Below are 17,733 nucleotides of genomic sequence, written 5' to 3' on the forward strand. Positions count from 1 at the left end.
CTACACCTCAGCCTCCTGTCCTGTTTCTTAAGCTCCTAGGATGTCTGTTGCACAGTGGGGAGTGAAGGAATCGGGGACCGATCCTGCCCTTGACCACTGGTCAGGTCTTCCTGTCACCCAGTTACAGATAAGACACACGACCCCAAGAATTCCTGAGTGTCCCAAATGCCAGCCAAGGCAGGATTTCTCCCAGCAGACCTAGGGTGAAAGGGTCACAGTCAGCATCCTGATGTCCTTGGTCCAGTACTAGGGCTTGCTTTAATGTTGAACGAGCCAAGTAGGATTCAAGATCCAAGTAGCAGCATTTTAATTTGGTACAAGTGACCCAGCCTAATTAGCACTAATTTAGAACAGTGTGTGTGGAGAGGGACTGCTAGTTGTCATCTCAACTGTGTTCACATTGTCCCTCCATGTGGGTTTGGGGTGGGAAGTGGTCATTGGTCATTCAGTGGTCCCTCAGCTTTCTTCTCTACTTTTCTAGCTATAGTGTTAATTTTTTCCTATTTGGAATGCATGCATCTTGGATATATGCACGAGCCAGGATTCCTTTACACGTCACTGTACGGCAGCCCCTGAAGTACACGGTCTTTACTACAGACCGTCGCTGATTCTGATCCACAGTTTTACCCTAATTCTCACAGCTCTTACACCGGCGTGCCGTGGCATCACTGGAGAGCTATGGAAATGACACCGCAGCCCATTTTTCCCAATTTGGATGAACCCCATGAGAATTCAAAATCACAAATTTAATGCTTCTTCTCAAAATAGTAAATTTGTTCTTTTCTTCCCACAAGTAACTTGGTAAACTCCGAAAAGATTCCCCAGTGAGCCCGTTCAATTAATTATAGGAAGCACGGGAAATTGAAAACCAAAGCAAGTGTGAGTGGAAGCCGCTGGAACTCATTTTATCTAAAAATGGCCATAATGCCTATCCCCTGAAGATTTTAGCAAGCTTTTTATTCGTCTGCTGTATTTGAGACAGTCTTACTGTTTAACCCAGGCTGACCTCAAACTCACTGTGTAACAGTCTGGCCTGGGGCTGCCGTCCTTCTGCCTCAGCCTTCTAACTGTTAGGATTATAGACATGTGCCCCATGCCTAGCCTAAAAAGCATAACTTTCACGTAACGTTTGTAGTTTTTTTTTTTTTTTTTTTTTTTTTTTTTGGTTTTTCGAGACAGGGTTTCTCTGTGACTTTGGAGCCTGTCCTGGAACTAGCTCTTGTAGACCAGGCTGGTCTCGAACTCACAGAGATCTGCCTGCCTCTGCCTCCCAAGTGCTGGGATTACAGGCGTGCGCCACCACCGCCCGGCACGTTTGTAGTTCTTATGAAAAACCCTGGGTGAAGATATTATTAGTTAGCCAGTTGTGGCTTTTGACCCCAGAACTCCAAGGCAAAGGCTGGCAGACCTCTGAGTCCAAACCCAACGTGGTCTGCGTATCGAATGAGACCCTGCCTCAAACAAACAAACAAACAAACAAATAAAATAAATAATCTATTTTTATCGTATTGCCCTGCCCTGTGTATTCACTTTATGTTCAAACAAAGTATGTCTTGGTTTCTTACGTTCATCTTATAGTTTCTTAAGTCTCAGTAATAATGAAACTATAATGTTCTCAAATTTCGCCTTTTCTAAGAAATGCTTTTTATCCATTTTTAGGAAACAAATATACTCTAGAGACTCGCCCCAACCAAGAAGGCATCGATGTAAGACAAGAACTCTTGAAGTTCCATTCTACGTATTATTCGTCCAATCTGATGGCTATTTGTGTTTTAGGTCGAGGTAAGAACTCTTCAGACCGTTCAGACAATTAGTGGAGTGGTTTTTAGTCGTTGTTCATTTTGACTTTTTACAAAGTATTAGCAGGGCTTGAAGTATCGGTATTTATCTGCTCATAGTCTTGAAAATGATCTGCAGATGAGAAATTTACTTAGCCTGCAGTCTTCCAAGAAGAGACCAGAAGCACATGCGAGTTACTGGTAGGCTTCTGACTGCAGTAAAGAAGGCTGCATGGAGGAAGATTTGATCTTACAGTAGTTACAAAGTCTGCACGTTAATGAAACCGCAGAAGACAATAGATAGATGGAAGTGTTTGTAAGTAACGAAGGTTTGTTTTTAAGGTGGAAATTAGTGATAATATGTTGTTTCCCTGTTAAACTGTTGTTTTTGCCTTGCTTTGAGTAGTGCTGGATTCGGTTGTGGCTGCTGTTATGTATTGCTAGTGGTAAATGGGACCTTCAGCTGCCCTAGTCTTTCTGAAGGGCAGTTTATTTTTAGGATTGTTTGAGGCAGGGTCTCACCGTGTAGACTAGGCTAGCTTTGAATTTGTGATGATAGTCCTCCTACTTCTGCTTCTCAGGCGTTGAGATTATAGGTGGGAACCGGGCCCAAAATTAAAAGAGTTATAGTTGGTTTAGATACAAGACAAAATGGATAAAAAGAATGCTAAAAATGTATGAATGTGGCATAGCGGTTAGAACTTACACTCTGCAGAGTTCAATAGCCTGACTTTGAAGACCAAATGTACTGCCTACTTACCCCTGTGGCTGAGAACTAAGGAAGTTAGCGAACTTTTCTAAATATCTGACTGCGTTTGTGAAATGGAGATGGGGGCTGGAGAGACTGTCTTCTCACCTGTGTGTGTATGCACACATGTAAATAAATATAACTTTTAAAAAACGTTATAATGCTGCCTATTAAAGATATATAGGCCTAGAGTATTCAGTATTACTGGATATGTAGAACCCAGTCCTGAAAAATGGGTATCTAAAAGCTATGTTGTATCTCAGATAAAAATATACGCTCAGGCTGCGGCCTGGAGCTGATCCTATTCCCACAGGCACTGGCTCTGCAGCTTCCTCTAAAGGTAACTTTAACTAACTCTCTATTGTTCTATTTATAAATATGACTCAAGATTCAAAGGCTGGGGTGAAAACCCGCTAACTCAGGGAGGCTAGGTCACAATTAGCTAACTTTCCTTCCTTGTTGGGGTTTCTGAAAGACCCATGCTTCCATTTAGCCAAACCAGAAAAAGCTGTGCTACTCCAAACCCCACCCTACTACTTCCTGTGTCTGTCGGATGCCCTCTGAAGTGCTATGATTACTTTCTGTCACCTAGTTGCTAATGCAGCCTCCTGACCCTAGGTTAGTTTTATTTAATTAATGCTAATGCAAATGTAAACGAGGTTCCCAGTGTGATGGAATATCCCCCAACAACCTAATGGCACTAACTGAATTAAACTCAGCTCTGCCCTTGTGTTTTTGATTTAACGGAAGTGATAGAGTGAGGATCTAAAAAGAGCAGATGTTCCATTTTCCTGGTCAGTACAGTCACTTCCAACCTAACTGCTTCTGCATGAGCTCAGTAGAGTTGCGGGTTCTCAGGGAGGCGCCCTCACATTACAGAGCCGTGAAGCAGAGATACCATCTATTACTGCATTAATAGATGGGGATGAGAGGAAAACTAGCCATGTGTAAGGGTCTCTGTCACAAAAGAACAAAAACATTGTTTTCTGTCTTTGCTGTAGCTGTTCTAGCTGTAGCAGCACCAACTGTCCAAACATTTGTCAAATAAGTAATGATCAAATATAGACACCGAAGTTACCAAGCACAGATATCAAAGTTTCCTGGGCTGTGGCGCTCTCAGCTTGGTGGAAAAGCCAGACCATTCAAACGCCTTACCTTTAGAAAGTTACCATTGTGCACGCTGGAGAGATGGCTCCGTGCTTTATTCTTTGGCAGGGAACCTGAGTTCGGTTCCCAGGACCCACACAGATGGCTCACAGCCATCTATAGGTTCAATTCCAGGGGCTTTTGACACACTCCAGTGATTTCCATAGGCCCCAGGCATGCATGTGGTACATACATACATGCAGTCAAAACACTCATAATATAAATAAATGTGTGTGTTTGTGTTTTAAGCTCCATTGTGGTTTGTGCTTTAAGGGTAGAAACACAGAGAATTGTAGCATATTTGGTAGAACCTTGTTTGAAGGACTCCACTGTCATTAATACTTGAACTTGACAGCCCACCATGCATAAAGATGTTCCCTAACCCTTTTTTTCCTTCAATTCTTAAAGAAGTAAATAACCAGACTGGTGGTTTAGAACTCAAAAAACTCCAAAGTGGGCCTCTAGTTGGGACGAGAGGCCATCTGACAGCTCTTGCATCAAATATATTCCGTCTATCCAGTTCACTTGTCGTATAACAACTAATCCCTGGTCTGCCTTTTGTCTGACTACGCACATTTTCCTAAATACATCTAAGTAGTTGGTTGTGGAGGTATACACCATTAATCTCAGCACTTAGGAGGCAGAGGCAGGTGGATCTCTGAATTCCAGGTGAGCCTGGTCTACAAAGTAAATTTCAAGCCTGCCAGGAACACAGCTAGTATTCTGCTGTCTTTGATATTTGTTTTACATTTGTTACAAGGTTATGTGTGTGTGTGTGTGTGTGTGTGTGTGTGCAAAATAAGGTATTGTGAGGAATGTCTGGATACTTACACCTACACAAAAGTGGCTGTGGGTCAGACACGGCTCTTGGTGTTGCGCAGAGACTTCCGACGTGGTGTAGGTAGTGGGCTCTGACTGCTCATCTTCATCACACACACAGGGGCTTTTTGTTTTATTTTTCCAAGTTTTTCTTTTAAAACTATGAAACATTCCAGAAGTCCTAAGGCCTGAAATTCTATCTGTGCTTCAAGTTCTGATTGGTAAATTCTGCTTTTTCTCTGCTTCTTGTAGAATCTTTAGATGACCTGACTGACCTGGTGGTGAAGTTATTTTCTGAAGTGGAGAACAAAAATGTCCCTTTGCCTGAATTTCCCGAGCACCCTTTCCAAGAAGAACATCTTAGAGTACGTGCACATAATTCCGTTCTTTTTCATTTGTGAATGTAATTGTCATGGCAATCAAATCAATTTTATGTGTGTTAGGACTGTGTATTAATAAGCAGTGCACCAGCATGTTTTGATCTTTGCATGCCAAGAGCAGTTTGGGTAGCTGTGACCTTGGCAGGCTATTAAACTGTCAGTGCCAGAAGGCACGTATCCAGAGCTGCCTCAGGATCTAGGGCACCACGCTTAGCCCATATAATAAAATCGCACTGAAAGAGAACCCGATTCATTTTATTTCTTTGTGGTCACTTCTTCGCAGTCTGGCAGGTAATTAACCAAAACCAGTACTTTTCATTATTAGTATTTCATGCTGTAAATGTCATATGTAGCAAACATTTTGTGATTTGTCTTTTGTCTTTTTTTTTTCTCCCCAGCAACTTTATAAAATAGTGCCTATTAAGGATATTAGGAATCTTTATGTAACATTTCCCATCCCAGACCTTCAGCAGTACTACAAATCTAATCCTGGTCATTATCTTGGTCATCTAATTGGGCATGAAGGTCCTGGAAGCCTGTTGTCAGAACTAAAGTCAAAGGGTAAGTGTTTTTGGGCAGCACCCCGAATGTAGTACCCCCATCTTTCACTCGGTCCCTCACTGTCACCTAGGAAGGGAGGACTTTAGATGACACTTTGCGATCTTGAGTGAAGCAGTCATTGTTAGTGTTTCTACCTTTTGTCTGGGCTCCTTCCACAAACCTGTATACTGTCGAGATCAGTGAAGGCGAGCTATTTCTAAAGTTACCATCATGCATGTTGGTGAGATGGCTTGCTGCCAAGCTTGACAATGTAAGTTCAGACTCCAAACTTACTTAGGGTAGAAGGAGGAAACTGATTTCCACAGCACATTGAGGTATAAATGGTACCCCACACACAAGTGTGTGCTCAAAGAGAGAAAAAAAATATGCAATTAAAAAATTGGGGGCAGGGGAGATGGCTCAGTGGTTAAAGCTTTTGCCATACAAGCATAAGGACTGGGGTTCAGATTCCCCAGAGCCCACATGTCAGCTTAAAATTCCAGTTTCAGAAGATAGTCAGGGGTCCCAGAACAAACTGGCTAGGGAGGCTACTAGGTTTGATTATAGTATACTCCCTCAATGAATAAGGCAGAAGAGTGACTTAGGGTGCTAGCACTTTGACCTTGGTCCCCTACATATACATGCACCCACATATGTGTGCCCGTACACATGTAAGCATGCATTAGCACACATGAAAGTAGAAAAAGAAAAAACTAATGATGGAAAAAGCAACAACACCCCTGTCTATCCTTTCCACAGCCCAGTGAAATTGTTCAGCCAGTAAAGATGCTTGCTGTCTATCAAACCTGATGACCTAAAGTCACATCCTGGAACCCACATGGTGAAATGAGAGAATCAGCTTACACAAGTTGTCCTCTGATCTCTGCCTGTATACTGTGGCACATGTGTGTTCCTACACATAAACAGAATTAAAATTCTTTTAATGTTGGGGCTGGACAGATGACTTAGAGTGGTGGATCTCAACCTGTGGGTCTTGACCCTCTGAGAGCTGAATGACCCTTTCTTAGGGGTCGCCTAAGACCATCAAAAAAACCACAGATCTATATTACAATTCATAGCAGTGGCAAGATTACAGTTATCAAGCAGCAATGAAGATAGTTTTATGGTTAGGAGTCATCACAACATGCAGGACTGTATTAAAGGGTTGCAGGCAGCCTTAGGAAGGTTGAGCACTTACGTCTTTATCAGAGATCCAGAGCTCTGATTCTGGCACTCCTCAGACGGCTCATAGACACCCATAACTTCAGCTCACTCACACACGTATGCATATGCACACACATAATTAATATTTTTAAAATGTTAAATAGAAAAATAGGGATTCTGTGTGTGCATATGTAGTGTTCAGGATTGAAACCAAGGTATCATATATGTAAAGGAACCACTCTACCACTGAGCTATATCCCTAGCTCTAGTATGAGCATTTTAGAAATCCCTTGTTATAAAGAAGCCGGGCTTGGCATCATGTGCCATCATGATCAAGGCATCATGGCAGATGACCTGAGTTTGATTCCTTTGTCCCACGTAGAGCTGAAGCAGAGACCTGCCTCTACAAGGTCGTCTTCTGGGCTCCACCTTATGTTCTGGCACGTGTGTACCATACACACATACTCCATGCACACATGATAACAAATAGTTTTTTTTTTTTTTTTTTTTTGGCTGGTTGATGGTGGCGCACGCCTTTAATTCCAGCACTCGGGAGGCAGAGGCAGGTGGATCTCTGTGAGTTTGAGACCAGCATGGTGTACAAGAGCTAGTTCCGGACTGACTCCATAGCTACCGAAAAACCGTGTCTTGAAAAACCAAAAATAGATAATAGTAATAATAATAATAAATACAGTTTTTTAAGAAGAAAAGCCACACATTTAGCTTTGTTGTCTTTTTCTTGGAATGTTGCAGGCTGGGTAAATACCCTGGTTGGTGGACAAAAGGAAGGCGCCCGGGGTTTTATGTTTTTCATCATCAATGTAGACTTAACTGAAGAAGGGTTGTGTAAGTATTGGTTGGATTTATTTTGTAATTCCTCATGCCATAGGTTTGTTTTATGTTGAAAAGTCATAAACACTTTAGTTCATACACTTTCTCCATTGTATTTTTCATGTGTAACTTGGCCTCTGTTTGTGATAATCCTTACCCCTTAACAATTGATTTTGTGTTTTATTGGTAAAGTGTGTACTTGTCTACTCTGTCACATATCTGTGAGTCCAGAGGGCTATGTCGGGGGTATCTGAACCAGACTCAGGGAGGTGAGGACTCCATTTTCTGAAAGGGACCACCTCCACTTGCCTGATTTCCCTTAGGAGTGATCCATGCTTGAAGGATTCGAGGACTGAATGGTTTTTAAGTGTGCCCCTTTTTTCCAGTACATGTTGAAGATATAATTTTGCACATGTTTCAATACATTCAGAAGCTACGTGCAGAAGGACCTCAAGAATGGGTTTTCCAAGAGTGCAAGGTACTTTTGTTTCACCAAAATTTTTCTAAAGGAATCTATTTTTCAAAAACAAATATATGTGAACTAATTTAACTTTAAGGCCCAGTTAAACTTTCGTTTTTCCCTAAAGTCTAAATGTTGCAATGCATAGTTGTATTAGTTAAGGCTTAGGAGTGACAGACTGGTTTGTTAGTTGGGGCACTATTTAGTCCCTGGAGGAGAGCCGGCCCTTCCCAGGGTTTGTGCTGCTTTCTGCCCGAAGCTGCACAGAGTCTGTTGTTCTTAGATCTGGTGATGAAGCTCTACAGTGAACGCTATGAGAAACAATAAGTTGTTTCATGGATAATATTATGTTCTTCAAAGTGATTTTATTATCTGTGTAGAAAAGCTTCCATTTCCCTCCCATCCCCTTTTTGAGACAGTCTCTCACTATGTTAACCAGGCTGGCTTCGAACCCACAGAACTCTCTACCCATGCCTCTTCCTCCCGAGTGCTGGGATTAAAGGTGTGCATCACCATATCTGGCTTTTTTTGTTTTTAATATATAGAGTTTTTAATATATAAAGTATTTGTCTTTCAATTTTATTTATTTATTTATTTATTTATTTATTTATTTATTTATTTATGGTTTCTTTTGAGACAAGGTTTCTCTGTAGCTTTGGTGCCTATCCTGGAACTAGCTCTTGTACACCAGGCTGGTCTTGAACTCACAGAGATCTGCCTGCCTCTGCCTCCCGAGTGCTGGGATTAAAGGCATGCGCCACCACCGCCTGACTATGACAATAATTTCTAATGTATAGATTTTTCTTTTAACAAGTCTCCAAATCATCATCTGTGAGATTTTTGGATTTCACAGGTTGTACACAGTTCTTTGATACCTTGACCAATCATTTTAGCGATTTAGGCAGTAGAACCTTTTTGTTTTGTTTGTTTTTTTAATGCTGTGCTGTTTAGGCCAGCCTTGAATCTAATCCCCCTGCTTTTGCCTCCTAACCTATGCAGTCGTGCCTAGGTCTGGCTCCTCTCAGGTTACTTCATTTAGAATTATGTACTTATTTTTCTTTTTGGTTTTTTCGAGGCAGGGTTTCTCTGTGGTTTTGGAGCCTGTCCTGGAACTAGCTCTTGTAGACCAGGCTGGTCTCGAAATCACAGAGATCCTCCTGCCTCTGCCTCCCAAGTGCTAGGATTAAAGGCGTGCGCCACCACCGCCTGGCCTTATTTTTCTTTTAAGCCTGTGTTGATAAATTTTAAGTTTTTTTTTTTTTATGTCTTAATACATTCCTAAATCAAGAACTGCCAGTTGTTTGTAAGTGTAATGATGATAAAATTATAGTTCAAATAAAGCATTAAAAATGGATTTCTGACTAATAATTGTCTTATGTCTAATTGGTTAACTTTCTGTTTTAGGACTTGAATGCTGTTGCTTTTAGGTTTAAAGATAAAGAGAGACCTCGAGGCTATACATCCAAGATTGCAGGAAAATTGCATGTAAGTTGATTTTCCTGCTCACAGCGGTGTGTAGGGTCTTCAGACTCCTGTGTGTCACGACAGCACTACACAGGTGGCACAACGGGGACACTTTAGCTCTGGGCAGCCTTTGATGGCACGTTCAGACTATCACTGCTCCTCGTCCTAAAAATCACCCTTCGTGGTATTTTCATCACATGGGCGTTTCTCGTTTTTTTGTTTTGTTTTGTTTTCCCAGTCCCACAGCCTCTGTCAAGTGCTCCCTCTGCGAACATTTTTTATCGTCAACTTTCCTCATTTCCCTTGTTCCTGCTTAGTCTGAGCTATTGTCATTTCTTACTGTGCTGCTAGCATGGCCTCTTAGCTCCATTTTTCACTTTGTTCTTCACGATAGTTGACTTTTCTAGCTTCAATGACTTTTTTTTAAGGCATGCATCTTAAACATTATTTGTTATGTGGTGTTGGGTTCAAACTCAAGGCTGTATGCCTCCCTCCCCACAGTGGGTTTTGAAAACTAAATTCCGATTGTTTTATTTCAATGTTTAAAATTCACCAACAGTTTTCCCTTAGAGTTGTAAAATCCAGACCATTCTTGGCCTACAGGGTAGTCTGAGAGGTGCCACGCTCTTTGGTCACGTTCCAGTCATTCTCCAACCTCCCCTTCCACTCCTGTTCTGCTCCAGCTCTACAAGCTTTCTGTCTAATTTTCACACATTAATCACACATTATCAAGAAGTTAATAATTTTATGGCAATAGAGATTGAATCCATGGCCTTTCATAGGCGAGGTGGGCTCTGTACCACGGAGCTGCACTCCCTGACTTCTTTCTTTGCACTGGTGTTTTTGCCGTTTTGAAACACAGTCACTGAGTTGCTCTACCTGGTCCTGAGCTTTAGCTATGGCCTTGAACTGCAGGCCTTATTGCCAGGTGGACAGTGAGAGCCAGAGGCCTCGTGATAGGCAGGAGACAAATGCGCCATGCAGGCAAAGCTTAAGTGAGAAGTTTATTCAGAGAAAGGGTAAAGGGGAGAGAAGAGATAAAGAGAACTCTAAGTAGAGAGAGAAAGAGGAAGAAGAGGCAAGGACCAGCCTTCCTCTTCAGAGAGCAAAAGTGGGCGAAACTTGTCTCTAAAGGGACCTTTGCATCTGCTCACAGACCATATAGAATGGAGCAGCCCATAGGATCCTAGGTTGGCCAGGGTACTGCCTGGGTTTATCTCGCCAGGTGACAGGGGCCAGCATAATGCCTGAATCCCAACTGTCCTCCTGTCTTCACAGACCTGCACATTCAGGCCTGGCTGCTCCATCTCTCTCTCTCTCTCTCTCTCTCTCTCTCTCTCTCTCTCTCTCTCTCTCTCTCTCTCTTTTTTTTAAGGACCTTTGCTCTTGCTGCTGTCTGTATGTGGAGCCCTTCCATCTGGTGTTTGCATCTCCTTATCATAGATGACTTTTAGGAAGCCCTTCCTTGGCCTCTCAAACAGTGCCCCCGATTTCCTTCCTATCGTTATTATATCATTTGTTTATTGTGCCAATTAGAATACACGTTCCCTGGAGAGCAGGGACTTCTTGTGTCTTTCTTCCCTCATGCCCTGAGTACCTGAAGTGTGTAGTAGCTAGCACAGAAAAGGTGCTCAATAAAATCTTCTTGATGAACCAGTCTGTCTCAGTGCCGGACCCAGAGAGGGGTAGGCAGACACGATCTGAGGGTGAATCAGGTTGGCTGTCAGCGAGTTTAATTGAAAAAAGACTACATCTTTTATACTATATAGTTGCACAGAGGGTTAAACCGGAGACAAGGGATACGGAGCTGGAGTGTAGCTTGAGAGCAGGGGCTTAGGAATCCAGTATTGACCTTGACAATAAGGCACCTGTCACAAGTTAGTGGAAGGGCCACGGGTGCCTTTTGCTAGAGATAGAAAGAATGATTGCTTTATCAAGCAGGAACTTTCCTCAAGGCCCCGGGAATGGAGACCTTATCCAAAACACTGATTTTGGGAAAAGGACTTCTTCTGGGGAGCAGACACCATACTACAATTTCTTGGTCTTACTAAATGGGCCTGCTCCCCTCATAATACTCCCGAAAGGGAAGGTCCTGATGCCTTTCTCTTTTCTCATTATACTGTACCATCCTGGTTTCTCTGTATTTATTAACTGAGCTCTTGTCCTTAAATGGCCTCAGGCTCGGCATCTGAACTGTAGGCATTTCATCCTTGGGATCAGGGGTGTCTAGTAAATCTCTAACTTTCCTGTTCTTGGTGTGATTAGGAGGGCACAATGGAATTCCTGGTTCCTCAGTGGTGGGGATTCTTTTCCCAAAGAATTGCTTTGTTTAGAGAAGCCACCATTGTACACATTTTCATCCTTTACCAAAGGCCATATAAAATTTCCCAGAGGGAAAAGCGTTGATATTGAGAATCATTAAAACCAAAGTAACAAGGTGCCGGGAAGCCTGGTCTACAGTGTGGAAACGCTGGAGCTGTGTCAAGCAGCAGCGGCCACCATGCGGTCCACACCATCTCAGTGTTTTAGAAAGTACTGTTTTGTTTTCGAGATAAGATTTCTCTGTGTAGCTTTGTAGCCTGTCCTGGAACTTGCTCTGTAGACTTGGCTGGCCTCAAACTCACAGAGATCCACCTGCCCCTCCTTGAGTACTGGAATTAAAGATGTAAGCCACTACCAACCAGCCAGAAATTACTTTTACTAAAACAATGACAAAACCATCTATAATAGTTTTATATACAAGCCAAAATATAATCCATTTGTTTCTATAATTTTGTAAATGTTTATTTGATTTCATTCATAGAAATTTGAGAGAAAATTGTTTATAAAAATGTGTATACTATATATTAAAAATCCTGTAGGTGTCTATTTCATTTTCACTTTTTCTATATTAGCAAATATCAATTTTTAAACAGAAATATTGTATTTTTCCTCAAAAAAAAGAGAGCCAGGTGTGGTGGCTCATGCTTGTAGGGGGCTGAGGTAAGATGTTGGGTTCTAGGCTAGCCTGATCTTACTTTTCCACCCCATCAAAAAGCAATGATTTGTTACCTCAGTAATGTAAGTATATATGAAGATAGCCAGTGTACTTGGCAGAACCATCACATCGTGAGACTTAAGGATGTGGCAGGTTGGGCCAGGGGTGTCCGAGGAAGGGTCTGCTGTGTTTGCACAAGACCCTGGTGTAGTCTCCGGCACTGTAGAAGATAGGATGTGGTAGGCAACAGAGTAATGCTTAGGGCCACAGAGTGATTGTCATTGGAATAAAACAAACTGAAGGGAAGGGATGTATAAAATAATAAGCTTAGTTTTTAGAAATCTGCCTACATTACTAATCTCTGGGATAGCCTTACTTCTGACTATTTCTGCCTTCCCTTTCCACAGTATTATCCCCTGAATGGAGTGCTCACAGCTGAATATCTGCTGGAAGAGTTTAGACCCGACTTGATAGACATGGTTCTTGATAAGCTCAGACCAGAGAATGTCCGGTGAGTCTCCTGCAGATTTTGCTATTACACACTAAACTTTTCTCATAATTAGAATCTCAGAACTCACAATTGTGATTAAAACGCTTTTATTTCTATTTATTTATTTTTGAGACAGGCTCACATTATGTAGCCCTGGGTGGCCTGGAGCTCACTATGTTGTAGACCAGTTTGGCCTCAAACTCAGAGACATGCCTGCCTGTTTTCAGAGTGCTGTGACTAGCGGTGTGCGCCCCCAAGCCTTTGAACGTCTTCAGTCTTTACAAGCCTGTTATGACAGTGCTCACCCATGAGTCCAGTACTTGGAATGCAAGCATTTGAGGACAGTCCAGTTACTTAGTGAGTTTGAGGCCAGTTTGTGGTACAAAACAAAGCCAGCTGGGCAGTGGTGGTGCAGGACTTTAATCCCACATGCAGGCAGATCCACAGAGCAAGTTCCGAGACAACCAGGGCAGCACAGAGAAACTCTGGAAAACCAAAAAACCAACCAAACAATTAAACCAGTAAAATACTTAGGAGTTTAACCAAAAGTAAACAAGACCTCTCCAAAACATCTGGGTGCGGTGGCAAGTTTGAGGCCAGCCTGACACCAAACAAACAAACAAAACAAGCAAACAAAAAGAATATACAGGACCCCCATGTGTATCAGCAAGCAAACAGACTTGCCATGCCAGCCTGGTGACCTGGGTTTGATCCCAAGGTGGAAGAAAAAACGGCCTCCCCAAAGTTGTTCTCTGATCATGCATGTACAAGGTAGCATGTGTACCCACACACATACCCTTGAAAACCCGTGATTTAAATAGCATTTGCTTGTCAGTACCAACGTTTTTAGATGTGAACGTGCTGGAGTCGGTGTTTTACTTTTGATTACATTGCATGTTTCTAAATTTGATATCTCGTGCAATTAGACTTTAAGACTCCTTTTCCTGTTACCGTCGCTTTGAAGGAAAGTGTTTTTCCTGTGGAGGCTTAGACTCTGTGATTGCTCTCATCACAACTGTGGCAGGTCACTCGGGAAGTGCAGAACAGCTGGGATAATCTAGCCAGCTGCCAGGCGAGAAACTGTATTACTCAAAGGTACATTTACTTTTTAAATCCAGTGAGAGGCTGTTGGTTGCAGCGCACCAGTCTGGAGCTTACGTTTATCACTTAGGTATTTACTGTCCTAGCTCTAAGCTCCTCTGATAATGGAACGCATTAAGTATTGAGGCAGAGACATTTCTTTTTAGTGTTGTTACTGTTTGCTGGTCCATGGGCATTACCTGTTTCTACTCTCCTTTATGTCTTTGATGTGTTTATCATATTCCATCTCGATGCAGCAGGAGTATCTTTGCTGTGTGCCTAGCTCAAATCATAAATGATTCTATTAATTTGGGAGTTGTTATCCATGATGAATCTACTTGGGTCCTGTCTTCTGGTCACTTTCAGAGTCTTAACCATTGGCTGTAGAATTCTGTCAGTAGTCTGCTTAAGTCACTGGCTTATGGTGTTCAGGGTCTATTTCCTTTTTTAAAAACACAGGTATTTGCCCATCTCTAGTGTTCTGTCTCTTTTCATATCCTTCAACCTTTCCAAAAGAAGATGAGCCAATGGCTCTGTTAATTAGAGTTTGTTACTTCCTTGCGTGTCATGGAACATGCGCACTTGTGCGTGGACTATGACTTCATCTGACCCACTTGGATCGCCTGTCCTGAGCATCAGTGTTTTTTTGTTTGTTTGTTTTTTGTTTGTTTGTTTGTTTTGAATTTGGTTCACCAGCACAATGTAAAAATCCATGGTGTTTCCAAAGATAATTCAGTAAGACAGGCATTGCCTCCTTTAACATGAGATTAGCACAATTTGCTTTAGGCCATGTGTTCTCTTAGAAGTTTCCTTTAGGTAGGAACTGTGCTTATCTTCAGAATTCAAGCTGGTGTGGTAGGGGGTTCAAGAAAAGCTGACTAAATGTTCCTCAAGCTTTTAGCCTCATTTTTACTCTTCCTTTCTTAGTTTAAGTAATTCCTTCTTAGTTTCAGAAACGCATATAGTGGCTGGAGTGAGAACTCTGGTTAATAAGATGCATAACACACACACAGACATGTGCACATGGACACACTCACACCTGTGCATGCTCGCACACACACCGGATTCAGCATTTTTCATAAGTCTGGGTTTCCTCAGCACTTGCCTTTTGCTGTTGTTGTTTGATTTTGTTTTGTCAATAGAATTTTGGCTTGTTTCTCACTTTTATCTTTTGTGTATATGTTTTAAAACTCTAATTTGAGGGGTTGAGGGTATAGCATAATTGATCGTGAATGTACTTCACATGTGCAAAGTCCTGGGTGTAATTCCAGCATCAGCAACAAACAGAAATCTAATTTGTTGTGAAATTGTAAGATTCTACTAGTGAAAGAATAAAGTTAATCTAATTTGAATCTTTGGCGGGAAAAATGATGAAAACGAAGCCAGGAAAGGCTAAATGACTGACTAATTTAGATCTTCCCTGAGATTTTGGCAAGATCTCAACATGAGTCACAGTGTCTGCTGCATCTAGGTTTCTCTTTGCCAGCCTCGTGCCCTCAAAGTAACTGAATCCATCTTGATTACCTGTGAGACCTCTTCTGTAGCATGAACAATAAAAACCCAGAGACAGATACTGGGGTTCAAGCTAAAGATCAGAAAAGCAGAACAGCCAAGCCACTAGAGAGACCTTTACCTCCACCAGATCTTCAGATCGAAGGGGCGATACCCTGTCTCCAGGTCTCAGACTCCACACTCCAGTGACTTCCAATCTCTTCCCCTTGACAGTCCTCTCTCCGCCTGGCCATTTTGCTTCTTTCTCCCTAACACTGGGATTAAAGATGTGAACTACCACCACCTGGATCTGTTTCTGGATTGATTTTGTGTAGCCTAGGGTAGACTTGAACTCACAGAGATCCGTCTGCCTCTGTATCCCTGAGTGCTGGGATTAAATTTGTGTGCCACTATTCCCCACCTGTGTGGCTGCTTTGCCCTCTGATCTTCAGTCAAGCTTGATTTATTAAAACACAAATAATATACCACTATACTCTTTTTCATTTTCTCTCAGACATTATTTGCAAAAGTCTCATGAGAAGTCATCCCCTGGAAACCACACTGCCTTTTCATATCTGTAATCAGGAAACCTTTGTTTCCAGATGGCTCCCATCCAGTGTTGCATTCCCGACGTCATAACTAGCCTGCATTCTAGCCTTTTCTTTTCTCCCCCTCTTTTATTCAACATAGATTCTTTTGTCACACAACATAATCTGAATACAGTTTCCCCTCCCTCTACTCCTCCTAGTTCCTCCCCTCCTCCTCTCCCATCCAGATCTACTCTGTTTGTCATTAGAAAAGAACAGACTTCTAGGAGATAACAACGAAACACAACAAAATAAAATATGATAAAATAAATGAAGTTGGATAAAACAAGCCAATAGATGCCGGGCAGTGGTGGTGCGCACAGGAGGGAGAGGCAGGCCGATCTCTGAGTTCGAGGCCAGCCTGGTCTACAAGAGCTAGTTCCAGGACACAGGCTCCAAAGCTACAGAGAAACCCTGTCTCGAAAAAAAAAAGAAAAGAAAAGGAAAGGAAAAAAAAAAACCCAAGCCAAAAGAAAATAAATAAAAGAGCCCCAAGAGAAGGCACTAGAATCAGAGACCCACTCATTTACAGGTCCAGGAGGAGTCTGGCTGTGGTTCTCTGTATTTGTTCCCATATGCTGCAGGAGGAAGCTTCTCTGATGATGGCTGAGTAAGGCATGGATCTGTGAGTACAGCAGAATATCATTAGGAGTCATCTTATATCATCATCATCCCAGTAGTATTTGGTTTTGCCCTAGGTCTCTGGGCTGTCTAGCGTCTGGTTCTTGATCACCCGAGCAGTGTCAGGTATGAGTTCCATCTGACGGAGTGGGCCTTAAGACAATCAGATGTGTCGGTTACTACCACAATGTTTATGCCACCATTTCCCTAGCATATTTTGTAGGTGGGACAGAGTGTCGATCAATGGTTTTATGGTTGGGTTTACATTTCTGTTTAGGTGGCTTGCAGAGTACCTATTCATATCATAGATACTAGAACCTGGGGGTGGAGCTCTACGTAGGCACCAGCTCTCTTTTTCTCAGTGTTCATTGAGTTCTGTGGGTGTCTTGCTGTCAGTTTGTGGAGAGCAACCTATTGTCTTGGCAATAGCCTAGGTTGTTTGGGGGTTTCCATGGGATCCCTTCAGACAACTCAACTGGATGAAACCAGTCTCAGAACTGAAAGCTTCTTTTAGTGACAAAAGATGGCTAGGAGAGGTTGCGTCTCCCTCGTCACCTATAGACTTCATTAGCATCCCCTTTCTATGTTATAGGCTACCCCTCGTTCCCTCCCTCAACCCCATCTTTCCTCCGCCCGCCTTCCTACCTGATCCTCCCATTCTCACACCCACCACTGGTGGGTGAGCGTGCGCTTACCATGGAGTGCTTATGGAGGTCAGAGGCCATCATTGGAGTCAGTTCTCCCGTCCACTGTTATGCCTGTGGGGCAGGTTCCTCTATCTGCTGAGCTATCTTGCAGCCCCCTAGGGAGACTCTTGATCTGTCAGTATCCATCATTGCCTTGTGGACATCGTGACAGAACTCTTTGTCCTCTTAAACTCTGATTCTTGTGTTCTTGTGGAATGTTTCTTCTTATTTAGCTTATTTTCCAGAAGTGGTAGTGGTCAGTGACGGGCAGATTGGCAGATAGGTGAGTTGAACTGATTGGTGTGTCTGCCTCAAAGCAGGCTGATAAGACCAAGTAGTTTTTCTGTAGAGCGAATAAGGGACAGAAGACCATTGCTGTTTGGGAAGTCTAACAGAAAGTTTGGGGTGGAGATCATGCTTCTGCATCTGGAAACATGGCCTTGTGGTTAAAGTGCTTGCTAGAACCCATGT

General features: G+C 42.5%; 1 protein-coding gene across 4 annotated transcripts in view; it reads left to right on the forward strand.

The window, feature by feature from the left end:
- Ide (insulin degrading enzyme) overlaps positions 1 to 17,733 on the forward strand; it is a 97,064-nt gene that overhangs the window by 44,742 nt on the left and 34,589 nt on the right. For all 4 annotated transcript variants that reach the window (XM_057778072.1, XM_057778074.1, XM_057778075.1 and 1 more), the window contains exons 5-11: positions 1,660 to 1,782; positions 4,744 to 4,856; positions 5,270 to 5,432; positions 7,329 to 7,421; positions 7,793 to 7,884; positions 9,271 to 9,351; positions 12,715 to 12,818. In XM_057778072.1, coding sequence (XP_057634055.1) covers positions 1,660 to 1,782; positions 4,744 to 4,856; positions 5,270 to 5,432; positions 7,329 to 7,421; positions 7,793 to 7,884; positions 9,271 to 9,351; positions 12,715 to 12,818 — 769 coding nt within the window. The remainder of the gene's footprint in view (positions 1 to 1,659; positions 1,783 to 4,743; positions 4,857 to 5,269; positions 5,433 to 7,328; positions 7,422 to 7,792; positions 7,885 to 9,270; positions 9,352 to 12,714; positions 12,819 to 17,733) is intronic.

This window comes from Chionomys nivalis, chromosome 8 (genome assembly GCF_950005125.1).
Source record: "Chionomys nivalis chromosome 8, mChiNiv1.1, whole genome shotgun sequence".
Taxonomy (NCBI): Eukaryota; Metazoa; Chordata; class Mammalia; order Rodentia; family Cricetidae; genus Chionomys; species Chionomys nivalis.